This window comes from Sylvia atricapilla, chromosome 3, assembly GCF_009819655.1.
Source record: "Sylvia atricapilla isolate bSylAtr1 chromosome 3, bSylAtr1.pri, whole genome shotgun sequence".
NCBI classification, from domain to species: Eukaryota; Metazoa; Chordata; class Aves; order Passeriformes; family Sylviidae; genus Sylvia; species Sylvia atricapilla.
In genome coordinates, this window is record NC_089142.1 from 56,002,535 (window position 1) to 56,021,699 (window position 19,165).

The 19,165-nt window shown below is 41.5% G+C and overlaps 1 protein-coding gene across 1 annotated transcript in view; it reads right to left on the reverse strand.

The window, feature by feature from the left end:
- The window catches only part of SLC2A12 (solute carrier family 2 member 12), a 30,691-nt gene extending 11,727 nt beyond the window's left edge, over window positions 1-18,964 (reverse strand). The window contains exons 1-2 of the mRNA XM_066315428.1: window positions 18,684-18,964; window positions 9,922-11,238 (exon numbers count right to left, since the gene is read on the reverse strand). Coding sequence (XP_066171525.1) covers window positions 9,922-11,238; window positions 18,684-18,792 — 1,426 coding nt within the window. The 5' untranslated portion in view covers window positions 18,793-18,964. The remainder of the gene's footprint in view (window positions 1-9,921; window positions 11,239-18,683) is intronic.
- Between the last annotated feature and the right edge of the window lie 201 nt (window positions 18,965-19,165).

Sequence of the window (19,165 nt, forward strand, 5' to 3'; positions counted from 1 at the left end):
AGGACAAAGAAAAAAAAAAAAAGGAAAAAATAAAAAAAGAGAGAGAGAAAAAGGAAAAATTAAACAAGCTTTCGAGCGAGAATGTGCTTACTATAATAAAACACATACTGCCATCCAAAAAAAGGCCTTTTAATTAAAAGCTGAAATATGTATTCCTGTTTGTAGGTGTTTATTTGTTCAGAATATTGAATCTGGGATAATCCTTTGAGGCATTTGCAGAGGAATGACTGCAGAAGCCAGAAGCCCTAATGCATGAGGAAATTCTGCATGAATTAGTTTGGCTTATCACATATTTCACTTCTACAAAATATGCAGAGGAGAAATTACCCAGTTGGGTGGGATAAGTGAACCTGTTTTTCCAGTACCCAAGGGCTCCTGGTGGTCCTTGAGGGTTGCACAGCAGAAAAAAACCTGTTGCGACACAGCAATTGGGGCAATTTAGGCCTTTGCTCTTAAAGAACAGAGATCTATTTGTGCACATGCCTCACAGAACTCCCAGTAGAAAAGATAAGCAATGTTTTAAAACAGTGACTTATTTAGAGAGGCCTGTGGTGATCCAGGTTTTTTTTTAAGTTCCTCACTGGAAACTGCTGCCCATGCTTTGCTTTGGTTGCTGCTGGAGGAAGGCAGTGAGGACAAAGGTGTGAAGGCTCAGGGTTTAACTATCACAAAGTGTCTTTTAGTTCTATTTCTTCCATAAGAGTTTTCTGCACTTAGGGTTGATTTTCAAAGGCAGCAGAAGCTGGGTGCCCTCCTGTGTGCCCTTTCCCTTTGAGAAATTCCTCCTGGCTTTCCTCCCAGAGCTCAGTGTGGCACAGGAACTGGGATGCCATGGGAGAAGCAGTCTCCTGGCTTTGTACACTGACTTTCCGCGCTCCCTGTGCTTTGCTGACAGTCTCACCTTCCTCAGCAATGCCAGTAAGTTATGTGATGGATTATACTTTTTAACCTTTTCGGCTATTTTCTCATACTTTATAATACATATTTTAGTTTCATGAACTTTGCAAGTGAAATAAAATACTGACTTTGCACTTAAAGTCCTACTGACAAGTTTTAGTTTCTGCCCAAGAACAGCTTGCTAATAAAAAAATTCTTCCCCAGCCCTCTTTCCTGAAGGAAACTGGACTTTATAAAGCTTGACAGATGACCTGCAAACTTGTTCAGAAATTTCAGTACCACAATGGCCTTGTCTCCTAGAACATGGTTTTAAGGAAACTAATTTGAGCTAAACTTTAAAACTGTGCATAATTTTAAGCACAGGCTCCACTTCTCTTAAGCAGTACCTTTGTATCAATGTGTTAACTAACATAGAACTATAGTAACTATAGTATCTCTTTCTCTTTACTATATCTTTACTATAGTAAAGAGATATTTACAATACACAGAGCACCAAGCTCAGGATACTGACTCAAATTCCTCTTCAAGTCGGTCATAAGGTGCCAAATCACAGGAAGTCACTTACCTTTCCAACAGCAGATTGAACCACTGTCATTGCAGAGACATAGGAAGAGTGGCTGGGGCATGGTGTGGTCTCTCCCTCTTTTCACAGTAGCTAGGGCTCTGTCTCAGAAGGAAAAGTCTTTGGCCTGATCCACCAAGACTTTCCCTCATCAACATATTAGAGTTACAAACAGAAATACAAATGTCAGTGAAAATCATGTCTCTGATTTCAGGTGCCCTTCAATATACAGCTTAAATTCAGCCTTGGGGTTGAAATATAGTAACATAACAAAACAATTAAGAAGCTCCCACTGACATTCCCATGTCTCATTATAAAAAATAGCAACTTTTCCTTCTCATGACCTTTTTGACACTTACCCCAGATTTGTAGGTTATATCAAGTGAAATAAGACAAAACTATTCATCTGATATTTTAGAAAACACTTTCTGCAATTTGAAATCCTATAATTAACATCCAGCTATCCAAAAATAACTGAAATTGGCTTGCACTTCACTACTACCAATCAACCTTTGAAAAGGGAAACCTGCTCCTAGGATAGCTGATGTGTTAACAAGAGGTTTCAGATAAACTTTATTTGGGGCAAGGAAATAGAGAGAAGTGGGCAATTTACAACCCTTACTTTTTCATTTTGGTATGCCTTGTCTTTCTCCTGCAGCTTGGTAGTACAGATACAGTGTGAAATAAAGGCCATTTGAGGCAGCATTTGAATAGCACAGGAATGATGAACTAGATAAGCACGTGGAGTGTCATATTCAAACCACATGGATGCATGCATTAAAAGATGATTCAGTACAAATAAACAGTGCTAGGAATCTTGTCATAAAACAAAGAATCCAAGATAATTTTTTTATTATCTGAAATAGGACTTTCTGTACTGTTTCTCAGCAAAACATGCATATTCCCAAGGTTTATTATCTTGATTAAATTCCAACATAGCATTTAAGCACTTGATTGGTTTTGAACACTTGATTTAGTCGCTGCCACTATCCCATTTTCCAGAGTAAACCACAAAAAAACATAAAACTGATGCTTCTCATTTCTGTGAATTTTAAGGTCAGGCCACAGCTGCTGTGAAAAATGTAGAAACTCAAAAATAAACCATTGTAAACAAATGTCATGCAAGGCAATGTTGAGCATGAATGTCTGTTAACATCAGATTCCTGTGAAATATAAATTAATACGACAACCACATGCTTTTAAAAGCCTGAAATACTGCTTTAATGTTGGAGATACTGAGGTGAATTCTAGGTATCTGATTTTTTACCAGTATTTTCCAAGACAGTGCAAAACCATTGCGCTTACAATATTTCAGAACACAGGAACAGCCAACTAAATCCATGGAAGATTCAGAATTTCAACACTGACAGATCTCATTCCCACAAGATTTTCCAGTTTCAGGTCAAGCATTTGGTAGCCAAGATTAAGCCCAAGAGCATTAAGAGGCAGAGAAAAAGCATCCTATGCAATCTGGATTGTCAGGATGGCAAGAGATATGACCTCTGTGATCAAGTTCCTGGGCTGTAGAGTGTCATGTGTCAAGCCAGATGTTCTGGGTTTTGTTCTAGATGCTTTTAGTGACTGAGGTGAAAGACACGTAAAAGGTTCAGCCTTTAACTGTTCTAATGAACCATGCTTTAACTCTAGCCAATTAATCTAACAATCAGAGGACCAAAGCCAAAGGGACTAAATTTGCCTCCAGTATAGTTCTCTAGGCTTTAGCGCAGTGTTCTGCTCTGGGTCTTGCCTTGATTAATACAGTGAAACACAGAGAGAGACGACCACAAACCACACAAGTTTGTATAAAAAAAGACATACTTCCTTCTTCACCTCAACAGATCTCACTTTTCTTGTGAACCCTTGAGCTTTCTTCCAACCTCCTTGATCTTTGTTGCCCAATCCTTCTTCCTTCTACCCCACTTTCCCCACCACGAGTTTAAATCTGCGTTTAAATGACTCCAAAAGCTCACAATAAGATGCAGAGAAAACAAGTGGAATTTTGCATGGGAATCGAATCGAATCGAATCGAATCGAATAGAATAGAATAGAATAGAATAGAATAGAATAGAATAGAATAGAATAGAATAGAATAGAATCCTTCAGTATGAAGGGACATAAAATGACCATCTAGTCCAACTGCATGACCACTTCATGCCTCACCAAAAGTTAAACTGTGTGTGGAATGCTGTCTAATAGTTTCCCAGTCATCCTAAAGTTTCTTTAACAGCCAGTAAGGAAGGGTAGCATTGTGCCAAAGGAAAGGCCACAGATTTCACAGGTTTCACAGAATATTCTGAGTTGGAAGGGACCCACAAGGATCATCAAGTCCAAATTTTAAGTGAGTGGCTTGTACGGGGGTCAAACCCACAACCTTGGTTTTATTCACACGATGCCCTGAGTTAGAGAGCAGGGGTCGGAAAGCCCCCCGTTGGTGGAGACAATCTTACCCTTTGTTGATAATCTGAGGAATCTGGCTCCTGCATCAGTTGGATTCCCAAACACTTTGAAACATGTGTTCCATTTTAGGTACAAATTATCTCACTTTTAAAGAATTCATTCAAGCTGATACAAATTTACCTCAGATATACTCAATATGACAAATCTGCCTGGGTTTAAACTAGAAATGGACATCTATCATCCTAAACTATGCTTTCATCAATAAAAATTTGCTCTTAAGGTGTGCCCTCACTAGAGGCTTGTCTTTATCAACTTCTCTGCATTGGTTTTGCTCCTCCCAGGGCTGATAGTCCACAGAGAGAGCTCCCACAGCAACAAGATGGTGCATCACAGTAGGGCTTGCTGGAGACCACAGTCCCTGCACCTTCTGGGGAGAAGGTTGACAAAGAACAACAAAGCCACAATCCTGGGTCTTTCATGTGGGAGGAACTTAACCAGTGTGAAACTAGTAAAACATGAAGGCAGGCTTGGTGGCCTGCCACCCTTCCCTGCACTAGGATAAAGATAAAGGAAGTGACTGTAGTGATACCACAAGCCCCTGGTTTGTTCACCTGTGTTTATCCTCTCTTGTGCCTGCTCCAACAGCTTTGAATCTACCTGCTGTAAGTGCCTCTGCATCCACACAAGGAGAGAAGGGAGATGTCAGGGATCCGCAAACGCAGGAGGAGCTTTAGTCTGAGGTGGCTGTGAGTGAGTGGCTGAGAGTCCATCACAGACTCATCCTGGGGGAAGCTCTGTCCCCAAAACTGCAACTGTCCTCATTTTGTGGTCTTGTGCTCACCCTCCCCTTGTACATGGTCTGCAAACATGCTTTGACTCCACTGAGGGGCTGGGCCTCACAGCCCTGGACACTGCTGTGCTGCTCCCAGCAGTCAGCTGGTCTCCTGTTTTGTAGGCAATGTGCTCACTTCGGGAGCTAAGAAGAAAGAGTGATGAGCACGTAACTTTTTTCCAGTTTTCCAATTTAGAAATATTCACCTGATGGCTGAGGCTAGCAGATGGCTGCAGAGGCCATTATATACCACTCAGAGAAGGCTTCCTGTGGATTTTTAATTTCACTCTTTAACAGGTTTTTAGCAATACCAAAGTATTGCCAACCCTACAAGCTCCACTCATGGGAGCTATGCTTCAATGGGACTGCAACAGTGATGTGGAAAATCAGGGCCTGCAGTAAGCTGTAAACCCCTCTTCCAAGACCTGGTTACACACTTCATATGTTGACCATAAGTATGTAAAAAAATACATTTTGAGGTTTATATCTACATGGATAGGCAAATGTGGTATTTCCTTTTCCCAAAACCTGAAACCCAGGAAACACTTCTCCAGCTGCAGACACTGACTTTCCTTGGGTGTGTCGTGGCCACAGCAAGCTGTGTGTTCAGAAGGCTCTAAGTGCTTGGGTCTGGGGCATCCCTGAAGCTCTGGAGTGTCACCTGAAAAAGGAGTTTATCTCCAAGAAACGAGCTCTAGAGTTTATCCCTTGGCTTTGAAGAGCCATGCAAAGCTGGCAGCTGTTCTAGGACATGAAGTAATAAAACATCTTTGTTGCAGGTTGGCAGAGACATAAGTACCTTTGGACACTATACAGCTAAGTTTTGAGGTTTTGAGGATGATTCATGTAATGAAATTGCCCCTCAGACCCACTTGCAGGTGTTTTTGTGGATTTTCATCTGCATGCTCAGAATGAAAAGCCATGAAGCCAGCAGAACTGATGGGATTTGCTCCAGCAGATTATCCCAAAGTTCATTGGCCAACTGCCTAAACGCTTTTGTGGTTACACAGAAAGGTGTTTAAAAGACTTGCAGAGGAAAAGCTCTTGTGCAAGGCACCAGTGCCATGCATGCAGTCCGAATGCATACATTTGACATCCATTTCTCATTAAAGATGTTCCTCATTCAACACCAAAAATCGCTGAGATGTTCATGGATTCCCTTGAACTTCACTCCCACAACACGTGTAAAGAGGTACTGCTCAGGTCCTGTCTTGCTCACTTGCCTTTAATTTGCAAGAACAAATCAGACTGGGTAAACAGCCACTCTGTTTGGTCCAGGCTCAGTCTGCATTACTCAGTCTCCATCCTCTGCTTCTCAGCCTAGGATTTGTTGGAGCCACTCTGATTTCTTTTTGATGAAGAGCATTGCCTCTAGACCACATTGCATCCCTGCATACCTGTGTGTGGTGCTACTGTATTTCTTCCTGCTACTTACTGATGATGAGATCATCTCATTCAGAAGATATGCAGGAGATATGGGAGGAAGTTGTCCCTATTTAGTATTTGATCATAAATGGTGCAAAAGCAGATGGCCAAGGCAGAAAAGCAGATCTTTGGTAATGGGTGCAATCTGACACCTGAATTTTGTTCATCAGGTCTTCCAGCAGTGCTCTGGGCACCCACTCTGTTTCAGAGAGGCTATAGCTGCCCTACAGTTCCTAACCAAGAGAACTCTCTTACACACAGGAATTCTATACTTACAGCCTTATTTTGGAAAATAAGTCTGATATCCCAGGAGCATGGCTTTCCTTGTTCTGGCATCCCAATACACTGTATTACACACAGTGGTAAGTGAAGGTAGTGACACCCCTTTATGAGAAAGGACCTCTGGTTTTTCCCCTCAAGTGGTTTTAACAGAGCAATTGGCAAATGAGATGGTCTGAAACTGTTTCAGTTAATTCTGAGTCATTTAGTAAGTGGTCATGCATAGTCATAGACCTGACTAGATTATTTCTGTGTCTCCTTTGTATCAAATCAATTTCCAGGCTCACACTGAGTGACCACATTTTAGTTTGGGTGATGAATTGGTGATCTACCTCCACACCACACTCGCCTCATCAGCCTGTACTGGCTGATCCCTGTGAAAGGCATATCAGTGCTTCTGCCAGGCTGAGACTTCTGCTGGCCCTCCCCTGTCCATGTACAGCAGGTTCCAATGCCTCTCTTCACAAACATGGGCTGCAAACAACAAGGAGCCTCTCTCCTCACCCTTCACAGGGCAGGCAGGAGTGGTTTCTTTAGGGCTCTGCAGGCATAATTCCCTCGTGAGAACGGCTGATCCTTGTTTGTCCTTTGTGACACACAAAGGGTAACCCAAGACAAACATGGATGTCAATGCCCCCTTAGCTAGTGACTGAACGCCTTGAAATGCCTCTGCAAACGCCCCAAGAGAAATGGCACGTGCTGTTCTGTGGTGTGATGCAACACTGATTTTTTGCATCTACAAAACATCCTCATAATTGTGTGAAATTGAGTGTGAACAAGCACTTGGATTGCAGTTCATCAAACATAATTAAACTGAAACACAGCAGCAGAAATATCCCTTTTATCTTGTGTAAGGGCTGATGATATAAATACAGAGCACCCCAGAATCAAAAAATTGAACTAAGCAGATGTTTACTAGTCTGTGAATTCTTTTGTAATGCAAAAATTACTTTTATCTCTCACTGCCTATTTTTGAGTGCTCATCACTGTGATGCCTGGGTGCTTTGATAAAAGGCAATAAACATATTTAGCATATGCTTAATTAATTTAAAAAATCAACCTCCTTTATGTAATTTGGCAACAAAAGAGAAATTATGGAAAATACATTTATAAATGTCTGCTACACTAACTTGGATTGTAACTATCTCTTTGACCAGAATTAAAAAAAAAAAAAAAAAAAAAAAAGGGTACAGAAAAGTACAAAGTAGTTAAAAAGAAGATGATAGAGCTCAGATTGTATGATCTGTCCTGTGAGGAGTATCATCTCCTAGTGGTCCTACATAAAGTCTCTTTTATCCCCACAGAACATAATGCAGCATGGACTCAAAATAAAGTGGGTGAATTTATTCCAGAAATGGCCTTGTGGTGTGGAAGGAAAAGAGCAAGATCTTCTCTGCTCTTTGTCCAAAAGATGTTGATTTGATCTACAGAGAGAGGTGTCCTCAACACCACATTCACCTTAGCCAGCCATTGCATAGAGGCAGGCATTGCACGGAGCATGAGAGTTTCCCACTGAAAACACAGTGGCGCAGTGATTACAGTGTTTTTGTTCCCAGGTGCCCCAGCCATTGCCTGGACCCAGCAGCCAGCAAGTGCAGCCTCAATGCCTCCTTCCCACTGATGAGTAGACAAAGGAGAATAGTCTGGTCCAGACCACAAACCAGATTTAGGGATGAATAACATAAACATGTTTAAACTATCTACTGTACATAAGCAGAGGGGCTCATTTTTTTTTTCTTTACACAAGGGTAAGAAAGCTAGGCTTTGAAAATATGTTCAGGGATTAGGGGTCCAAACAGGAAATGTTGTAGGCTGTATATGAGACACAAATTATAACCTTGCATCCCAATCCAGATTATTTAAACACAATAGATCCTTTGCCGATTCCAAAAATCTCTTGGTTCTCCAACCCTTGCATTTTCTATACACTGTAAATTTTAACTGAACAGTGTACTTTCAAAGGCAGGAAAATGCTTTGAAAGGGCTTATCTGCAATTTGAAGTATCTATATCTCTGCTAGACCTGGCCTTGACTTGGTAGGCAAATGCATCTGTCAGTATAAATTGCCTCACAGTGGCTTTATCCATGATTTCTCCATGATAGAGCTGAGAACCCATTTTCTGTTTGAAAGCATTTGAGCTCTCAAGTCAGAAAAGAGGTCAAAAAACAAGCACTGGCCTCAGAGACTTCTCAGATCAACCTGGAAAACATGTCAGTTTTTGTAGCCCTCAAGAAAATAGACATTGTTCTCATTAACTGTATATTAGGCCAACTCAAATGACTAAGAACCCGTTTACAGCCAGGTCATCAGGAAAGCAGATTTCAGCAGGAGGCCAAGACTGAACATGTGACCCCACTCTAAGGGTCATTGAATATATGAAACGCCCAAATAAAAGTTCAAGTAACATTTTCTTTTCAGGGTTTCATCCCTTGTTTTGAACCTGTGTCATAGAAAGCAGAATCCAGCCCCAAGACAATCTTCAAGGGGAAGAATAATGCTGTAATAACACAGTCAAGCTTGCAGCCCTGGCAATGAATGCTTATCTCACACTGCTCTCCTGGTGAGTAATGTTTAAAATAAATAAATACTGCAGGGGAGTTGTTGTTAGTGAAATTGTTGGGTTGTATCCTTGTGGCAAGCTTTTTTATCATAATAGTACAGGAGAGTACAGTTTGTTTGCAAGGCAAGTTTGAGCCAAAGTGCAAAAGCACATAAAGTCAGTTAATAAATAATGGACTGGGCATATGGGTTTTGCAGAGTGACTTAAAAAGTCAAGCCCATCAAAGTACAACATCATGCAAGTACTATTGAAACAAAAGAAAACAGAAAGATTTAATTTCCAGTCCCTTGGAATGACAGACATGCTCTCCTCAGAAGAGAGTGGGATCCATGCAAGTGTGATGGCAGATGCAGCAGGACAGTGTCAGCTGTACAGTGACACGCCTCTGTGTCCTCTCTCTTGTGTTGCTCTGCCCAAGCAGTGGCACTGGTACTACAGCTTGCTCTGTAGTACCTGGAATGTGTTTTCTATATCTGAAGACTATCACACAGTCAGAGGGATAGATCCTTGGCAGGACTCAGACAGGTTGGTATTTTGTGGATTTAATGATGTCATACCCTACAGAGGTCATGGGCTTATCATTATCTCGGGTTTAGGAGCTAGCAGCAGCAAATGCCAACATCTTAACCTTAACCTTCACCTTCCCAGTGTAAGGACACAATAGACAAGAAAGAGAAAAGACAGCCAGGGGCTCCATAATTTTGTTATAAAAAGCTAGCAGCAGTTCTTGACTCAAGAGGGACCAATGAATTACACTGAATGGAAGAGAGATCAGGTCATTGACCTCAAGGGGCAAGACCTCTTCCTAAAAAGTACAGGCCTACCAGGATGGTCTGTGACAATGCCAGTGCATACTGGCAGACAACACTGCTTTGCCCAACTTAGGAACCGCCTAATGCCAAGCCGGGCATGCCATCCCAACACTTCATAACGTAAGTTACAAACAGTTAGAAGAATTAAACACTTACTTGGTCCAAGACCTACGGAAAATGCAGCAACATAGACAAGCAGGCTGGCCAGTGAGAGCCATTTCAGGACAACAGGAACCTCCTCACTTTCCATGTGAGACCCTGTTGTGCTTTTGCCTCCTGGCAGGGCAGTCCTGTTCAGTTCTCCTATCCTGGCAACATCTGGGCTTTGTACATCAGATGACAATCTTTCTGTTGAAGTCATGCTAGCAAAGAGGTCCTTGAGACTCCCATTAGTGACAGTGAAGTTTCCTGGTCTCTGGAGAGAGAAATCCTCTGGAGACTGGCTTCTACAGACCTTGGTGAAATTCACATGTATGTTATGGTTCACTAAGCCCATAGTGATCAAGGATATTGCCATAACAGAAGAGCCAATACACAGAAAAGTTTTGCTTCCAACTTGATCCACAAAAAACGTGGCTGGGACTGTGCTGACCACTTTAACCACTCCAACTCCAGTAGAAGCCAAGCTGGCAGCTTCATTACTCTGGAACCCAACGGACTTCAGAACAGTCGATGCATAAAATAAAATGTTGGGTTGCCCAGTTGTTTGCACAAAAAACACTAGAGTGAGTCCTACCAGCATTCGGGCCCTCATGTTGTTTTTAGAACGAAACAGGTCCAAGAAACTATACTGATGTTCATCTTTCAGGGAAGACTTAATCACAGTAAGTTCTTTAGTAGCATCTGATGTTTCTCGTAGCCTCTCCAGTACTTTTCTCGCTGCTTCATCATTGTTTTTCATCACAAGGAACCGAGGGCTTGGTGGAAGGAAATACATGGCAATAGCTTGCACAGCACCTAAGGGAATCACGAGGCCAAACATGTACTTCCAGCCGTGAGATATGTTGGCAAATGCATAATTTGAAATGTAGGCACAGAGAATGCCTATCACAATCATGAGTTCATTTAATGACACGAGGAGGCCTCTTCTGTGCTGCGGGGCGATCTCAGCGATATACACACACGTTGCAATTGATGACAATGATATGGAAATACCTATGGCAATCCGGCCCACAATGAGTACCTTGTATGATTCATAGGGCAGCAAAATCAGACTCCCCACCACGAGCAAAGAGGACGCAATAATAATAGCAAGTCTCCTTCCAAATCTGTCTATAAGAAATCCACCAGTAAGGGATGCAAATAAGGCCCCAAAAAGCAGGGAACTTACAATGACCTCCTGCTCTTTGCAAGACAGTGTTAAAATGCTGCTCATCTGAAGAAGAGCTCCAGAGATAAGGCCCAACTCATAGCCCATCAGAAGTCCACTTATGGCAGCAATGGCAGAAGACAGAAAGGTGAATGTCCCACAGCCTGAAATAAGAGGATAAAACAAAAAAACTTCAAAGAGCGATTTCTGCAACATTCTGACAATTAATAATTATTTTTTTTATATACCAGTTTAAAAAAAATCTCTCTGTAACTTCTAGGCAAAGCAGTTAGGTACAATACACATCCAGCAGCAGTGGTGACATAAAGCTATTTACATAAAAAGCTATTTCTGAAAAGAAAAAAATAATAAATATAAGATCTTTAGCTTTAATGCTTTTGTGTCCCTTATCTTCCTGATCAGAAGTCAGTAAGGTTTTGATCAGGTTCTAAATAATTAAACCTTCTGCCTCAGAATATTATTGCAAAAAGAAATGGTGAGAAAGCAATTTTTGTGTTGAGATTTTTCAGTGTTTTTCCTAAACTGAGGATGTCTCATCCACCCAACTGGAGTACCATGAGCAAGGAAAGCATAATTTTTTTGGCCAAATTGCTTCAACCTTGACTCAAATAAGTAACAAGTTTTCCCTCACCATTTATTATTTCCCCTGTTTCATCCGAGGATGACATGAAGGCTGCTGGTACCATTGTTTTTATTTTGCCAAATTGGGGATATATTCAGTGAGCACCAGGCTGATGCAGATATCTGGGATATTCTAGGGAAACTGATCTTTGAGGCAAACATGAACTTTCTGGCCTTTCTAAACTCAGATTCTTTTGAATATCTTGATCAAATATTTTGCATTGCTTTTGACTGCCATAATGTCAGGAATAAGAAACAGATTATGAAAACAATGCAGATTATATGCCTTTGAATGTCCACTTCAAAACAAACTGATTTTATACAATTGTGATTCATTGTTTATTGTTACAAGATAGATTTGACTGATCATATTCTACTAACTGTGAAGCCTTTTGCACCCTAAAGCTTGAAGAATATATCAGTTTGTTATTGTTGGTCTCATTCTTTCTCCCAGCATGATTTTCCTTGCATCATGATGTTGGCTGCCACACAACTGGGAAAAGAGTAAATCAAATTTTGATTTTGCAGTTAGTGTCCAAGGAGAGATGGCTTTTGCAGCATAATGGAGTCTGGATTTATTTAATTCTCCTGGAATGATATGGTCTAATTGGAAATGATACACAAAGCTTGTTTATTTTTAGCTAATTTTTCTAAGGCTTTAAAGCTCTTTGATCACACTCACTGCTCATGGTTCCCTGCGAATAATTTTGAGCACATTGGTGAGGATCATTCCCATTTGACAGAGGCTATTATTATGCTTCAAAAGCAAATCTTGAATAGAGAGAAGGAGAGCAGCCCTAGCAGTACATCTGCACAGCTAAAGTAAACAGTGCCAGAGCTCTGGCCCAGACCCTGGCATGTGGCCATATACCCTACTAAATGGCTGGCAGGATCCCTAGCACATTTGCACCCCAAGCCACCTTATGCTCTCCTAACAACTCCTAGAAGCAAACAATTCCACCATGTCACCCTGCAGCCACTCCACAGGCAGATGGGTTATTTGGGAGGGTAGCACAATGTAACTGTGAATATAAGCAATGCCTCGGGGTCAGGGGAGATGTGTAAGCCCATTAAGTCTATTAAGACAAATATCACCAATTAGCTCTCCTAACTTTGAACCAAACAGCAGAAGCCAAACAGCAGCAGCCCTGAGATATTGGGGTACCTCAACTCAAACTCAAATGCATTCCACCTCAGGTGGTGTGGCTGGCAAACCAGAGATAGGTAAGAGATAGGGGAGAAGCACATGGTTTTGTCTTGATGCACCATTAGGACACAGGGGGAAGGGAATGGGATTATTGTGAAAAGTCTTTCAGAAGATGGGCTGGGTGGTAGATTTATTGGGATGGAGATGGGACATCTTGAAGAAAATATCAGAAACAAATTTTCAAAATGCTCCAGAGATAGAACAATCTTTTTTATATTGTTGTTGTCCATATCTGTTAATATTTCTAAAGCTTTTTCTTCCTATATCTGCAGTATCTGAGACCATTTCACCTTTTTTAGATAGAAGCATGGTTTATATCCTGCTGTACTTCCCTCACCCATTGAACAGTACTTCAGTGGAAGTACTGCTGACTACAGCTAAGCTTTGTGCTGCATCCTGCAATGCATACATGCAATATTTGTTCCCTTTCAATGAACCCTGGCTGGAAATCTGGGTTGATAACAACAGAGCATTATGATGAAGGAATGAGCATATCAGAAACTAAACTGCTAATTTGATTGCAGTGCTCTGCCCAAACTAATGTTCAGTGCTGATGCTTGTACTTTCTTGAATATCTCTGTATTTTATATCACTTAGCCACATATATTTAACATAAGATTTTGCATCAATTTATATATTATGGAGTAGAGAGTATTGTGTTCATCCAGTCTGACACTCACAAACAGCACAACATAATCCTCCAGATACACTTCAATTATGTTTTATCTGAACCAGGAGATTTAAAACATTCAGCTTTGATTTTAAAATGGCTAGTGACTGAAAACCAATGACTTTAAGAATTAAGTCATCCCAATGGTTAACTGCTTTCACTGTAAATTATCTGTAAATTATTTCTAGACTTAATTTCTGCAACTTCAACTTCCAGCCATTGGATCCCATTCTCCATTTCCCCACACTTAATTGCACCAAGTACAAACTTACAGCCTGTCATTAAGTCATCTCACAGACATCTCTCTTTTAGCTACTTACCCTGTGAGGCTTTACAAGTTTACCAATCCCTGTTCTCTGAACATTTTCCAGACCATCAGCTTCTTCAGTAAATTGATCTGGACCCAGTGCTCCTGCAGTGATTACACAGTGCCAAATAGAAACTTGACATAATTTTTCCAGTCCTGGTGGAAATTTTCCTCTCTACTTGTTCAAGAATTCTCAGTGACACATACAGAAGCTTATCTTCTTGTTATTCTTCAGGAAAACCTACTTATTTTCTGACTAGATTCTTTCCAAGGCACTGCTGTGCCTTTAAATATGGCCTGCCTCATTGCATCCTAATGAGGAATGCAAATTACTTTACATTTGTCTGCATTAAAATACATAGGATAGGTTCAACTTACCTAACTGTGAGACATCAACATCATCTCTAGATTTGTCTCATAACCACTTGAGAAAAATAGGCACTTCCAGACATCTGAACTAGGTCAGATGCCTACTTCCCTCTACTGCCTATAAAAGGAAACTGTGCAGCTTGCTCAGATGCAGATATCTAAAGTTAGCAGAGAGGAACCCCAGACAGCACATTCACTTGCAGTCAGCAGGCCAAGGCATCCAAATTGCTTTCAGCCAGTGACATATCCCATTTACTGATCACCCATCACCTTTATCACTCTGTTAAATAATCTTTATTATTTTTCTTCCAAGAAACTGGGAAAAAACATTAAGTAACAGAGGGGCAAAAACTGAATTTAAGTCTCTCCAGCAGAAACACAGCAGCATGGAGAGTGTACCCTACTGATACTTTGAAGTCTGTGTCCTGCCCAGTTCTTAATTCTTAAAATGCTGGAGTGTTATTTTTGTATGGTTTCAGTTTCTGAATGAGAGTGTCAAGTCAAATATCTTGATAGAGTCCACCACCAGCACTGTTCTTTACAATCCAGACTGTGCTCACATCAGCCTGTGGTCCTTAGATCAGAGAAACTGAGATGGTTATTTATTTTTAGTCTGAGAGTCTGTATAAGCTGGATGTAGAGCTTGGACACCTGGGAATTGATAGGGAAGCATTCAAGCCCATATATTTCTTGTTTCTCCAAGTAGAGCAACTTGATCAATGTCTTCATGTTTATTTTGTTTGGTTTTGCTGGGTCAGCTGGTATCCTTCTTCATGTGTCCAGTGACACATACTCACAGTTGTATAGAAATAATGGAGGACTGTAACTAGAGCACTCCAAAACGAAAACCAGATCCTGATGTGATGCAGAGAGAGACACATTGTCCTTCTGCATTAGCAGCAGCAAAGTCAGTAGTTAACTTGGTGTCTCTTGTCCCTCACAGGCACTATTCCACTGAAAAACATTGTTATATCACCATGAGGTTTTGTTTGAACTGGTGTACTCAAAATTTGCCTGCTCACAACTGCCTGCTGAGTTAAACCTTGAAATCTCTGCTCAGTTTCCCTTCATGGCCTTCCCCTAGGCAAAATTCCCTCTGACTCCAGCATATGTTTTGCTTTAACATTTCCAGATAAAGAATGTTACAGTAGTTACTCTCACAATCCTTTTAAGTGTCACTTTTAATGATGCTGCTGCCAGTTCTTAGGCATTCCTTTTTTTTAACAAAAAGCTTTTATATATACATTTATATATATATATATTTCTTTTATTTTTATGAGATGCCAGCAAAACATATGGCAGTGTACAGCCCCAGGGGAATAAAATATTTTAATGATAGCTTCCAGAGAATTTTCTCCTTCTGTCTGCCACTAACACCATGGCTAATGAGTGTGTGGCTGGTATGTGACAAGCGATTGGAAAGTCTATTCTCCAGTTTCCGATGTAAACAAAGTGGTTTCTCACAACTGTTGTTCAAGTCAAAAGCAGCCCTACTTGGCAAACAAACCTATCTTTAAGAACATTTGTTGGAAGTGTTTATGCTTGGTTCCTGAAAAGGAGACCAACTGCAGTTGTAGTACAGCAGCACAGTGTACTGACGATGAGGCTGGATGGGGCCAAGTACTAAGGGTGTGCCCCTTTACTTATTTTCTAGCACATATTTGGGAAAAATACAGTCCTTCCAAAGGCCTGTATTTGTTCTGTGCATGTATTTTATGGGCATTTTATGGATAAATGATCAGTGCCAGGGAAGATCTGCAAGGAGGCTGATCTGGGAAACACCACTCTTCACCCACCTAATGAGAGGGAGAGATATGGGAAAGGAGCTCTTTCCATTTCAGTTTGGTAGTACCACACTCCATGTTAGTCCCGACACTGAGATTTCTGTGATGTAGTGTTTCTTTGCTTTCTCCCAAGAAATCATTTAGTGTGCATACAGAAAACTACTGGAGGGGGAGAGGGGGGGGCAGGGAGATTACTTTATCTAACCTGTGCAAATATATCTATTTTGATAGGAGGTGACTCAACAATCTCTTCTAACATGGTACTTTCTTCTGTTTACTTTGATTTAATCTGACATGAGAAATGTCTCAGCTTGGAAGGGAAGGAAAGTATTTTCCTGTCAGGAAAGTTCTTTAAATCCTTGCAATTTCTTTGATTTATTTAGCCATTCGGAAAGGGAATTCAAATTCTGTCAACCATTGGTTAATAGGCACAGGTTAGAAAACCATAATGAGTTGAATGCATTGCCTAGGTATAAATCCACAGCATGGAATATATTTTTTTTTTACAGTAGAATAAGATACCTACAAGAAACTTTAAAATTACAGCAATTGCTTTTAAAAATTTTAAGCTATCTCTAATAACATATTTCTTCTCCATCTGAGTGCTGACATACAAAAGTTTGTCTTTCAAGGGGTATAGTATTTAAATTTCCCAAATTGTCATGAAAGAAGATTTTGCTGAAGTGTATAGCATGAAGATCACTTTTTTCTTTTTTTTTTAGGACAAATGATTGATGGCATGTATTGGGAATTGCTGTATAATTAAATCATGGGTTTGCTTCTCATAAAAGGTAATTCTCCTGTTTTCATGTTACCGTGATCTTTGCTGTGCCGCCCCAGTCACTTTCTCTATCTCATCCAGTTGTCTGGTATAAAGAGATATATGCTACCCTGTTTCTCTATTCCAACACCTGAGGTTTTTTAGATCCAGTAGCTGTTCAGGAGGTGCATTTCTCCTACTAGCTATGATACATCTGATCTACCTGTCCGTCTAGGAGTCTGGCATGGGTTCTAAAACAGCTACCCAACAAGATCCTACTGGATGAAAAAAATGGCAGCTTTGGGACAAAGCTATATTGGAAACAGAGCTGGAAAATCTCAGGAAACACTGACTTGGCCAAAATTAATGTCAGGGCCATGTGGGATCACAAGCATTTGACAAATGGGACTCATCCCACCCAAGTGTGAAAGGTAAATCCAAACCAAATACTTTGTAAATTGAACAAAAACAGAAGGTGGAAGGAAACTAATGTACCACTCATCTAAACTCCTCCAGTGGTGGGAAGCACCGAAGACTTTGTACAGCATAAGCCAAATCAATGTACTTTGTAAACAATATTCAAATTTCATGAACAAAAGCTCCCTGACAATGGAAAGACAGGGAATGCAGATCCTGGACAGGCCCACCCTGGCCATGTAACCTCTAATTGCTCCGCTATGTAATTTCACCATGTCAACAGGCAGTCTATCCCCTCATTACATGAAATGGCATTTGGGTTTTGTTTTGTTTGTTTCTAGTAAGAATCAACAAGTTATTTTAATTTCTAACTATGTAATTACATATTCCTCCGGTTACTGCTTTAATTTTTGAAGGTAGGGACAGATGTGTAATTTGCACATACTCTTCTAACCTTAATCCGTGTGTTGCAGAAACTTTGCTATCTGTTGCTTTCCCATAACCATCTGCACTGCTCTCCTCAGTCCCTAAGGCAATGCTAAATGGGTCTGCACACCTACTGACTTTCTGTTCTTGGCTAACCTCTGATTCCAGTATCAGGAGACATTGCTTGACAGATCACTGTTACACTCCAACAAAGCATTTGTGCCTGTGGTTTCTGAGTGTTCCTGTGCTAATGAGTTCATCCAGCTCCAAGTGAAAAAAATCGGCTTGGGACATTGTCATTTCTGGCTTATGACCATGATGTCCTGTTTGGGCACAGCTGCCTAGGGCTGAGAAATATGATTGTGGAGCATTATCCCCTTCAGCTTATCATCTGGGAAAGAGTTGGAAAAGGCAAAACCACACTGCAACTGAGAAAAACTGGCTGGGTAGCACAGCAAAGATGAAGAACTATGAAATTCAGTTTCTGCACTTAAAGACTTACTGCAGAATAAATGTTACAGCTGATTTTTGAGGGTGTCAGCACAGAAACCCTGTTTCTTCCTGAAATGCTGGGGAAGTAAAAACAGGAGGGAGACCCTGTCCCCTCCCCCTGTACTGTTCCCCTGCATGGGCAGGTGCAGTGCTTGCCTGGACTCCCTCCACTCACTCCGGTGAAAAGGGCTGAACTGCCCCCGAGTGTGCAAGGTCCAGACCACTGTTGTTAGAGTACAGCAGGTTCTCCTATCTTTCAGACAGCTGATCTTCATAAAGGAAAAGGATTCACACAACAGACAGCACCTACACGAGCAGAAGGACAGAGGCCTTTTTGGGAAAGTATCCCACAAACCTTCATTCAAAATTTAAGCTGGCAGTTCCCTTCCTTACTCATATGCTCCCCTCTTCCAGTTTTCGAAATGGAGAAGGCATGTCCCGAGAGTGCCTTGGCTTTGTTCTCCCCCAGCCCGAGCATGAGCCATGCGGGCAGCCGCCGCTGGCCAACAGCTGGCAGCAGCTCCTGCCGCCTTACCTGCGGCAGCCGGGAGCCGGGAGCTGCCCCGGCTGCGCTCCTCAGCCTCCCCTGCTCTCATCGCGGGGCTCCGCTGGCTGAGCTCCTCCGTGCTCTGCCCAGGTACCATCACTGCCCCCTTCGCACCTTGGCCGGGAGCACTTCACACGGCGGCGCTCCTTCCCCGGCCGGCCAGGAAAGGACAGGTTGTTTTCCTCATGGCAACAAGTCCTTGAAGCTGGCTGAAACCAAATGCAAACCACAAAGTGGTTTGTGAACAACTTTGTTGCTATTTCAGAAGGCTTTGCCCTTTGCTGTGACACGGGCTGTTGCTATTCTGGGGAGCCTATTGCAGGCGAGGGGAGGGCCGTCTGTCGGAAGTATTGCTTTTGCCTTTTAACAAATAGTTGAGACATCAGACATCTATGCACAGCTCCATGCACAATCCTTACCCATTCACTTACAGGGTCTCTCTCTCTCTCTCTCTCTCTCTCTCTCTTTTT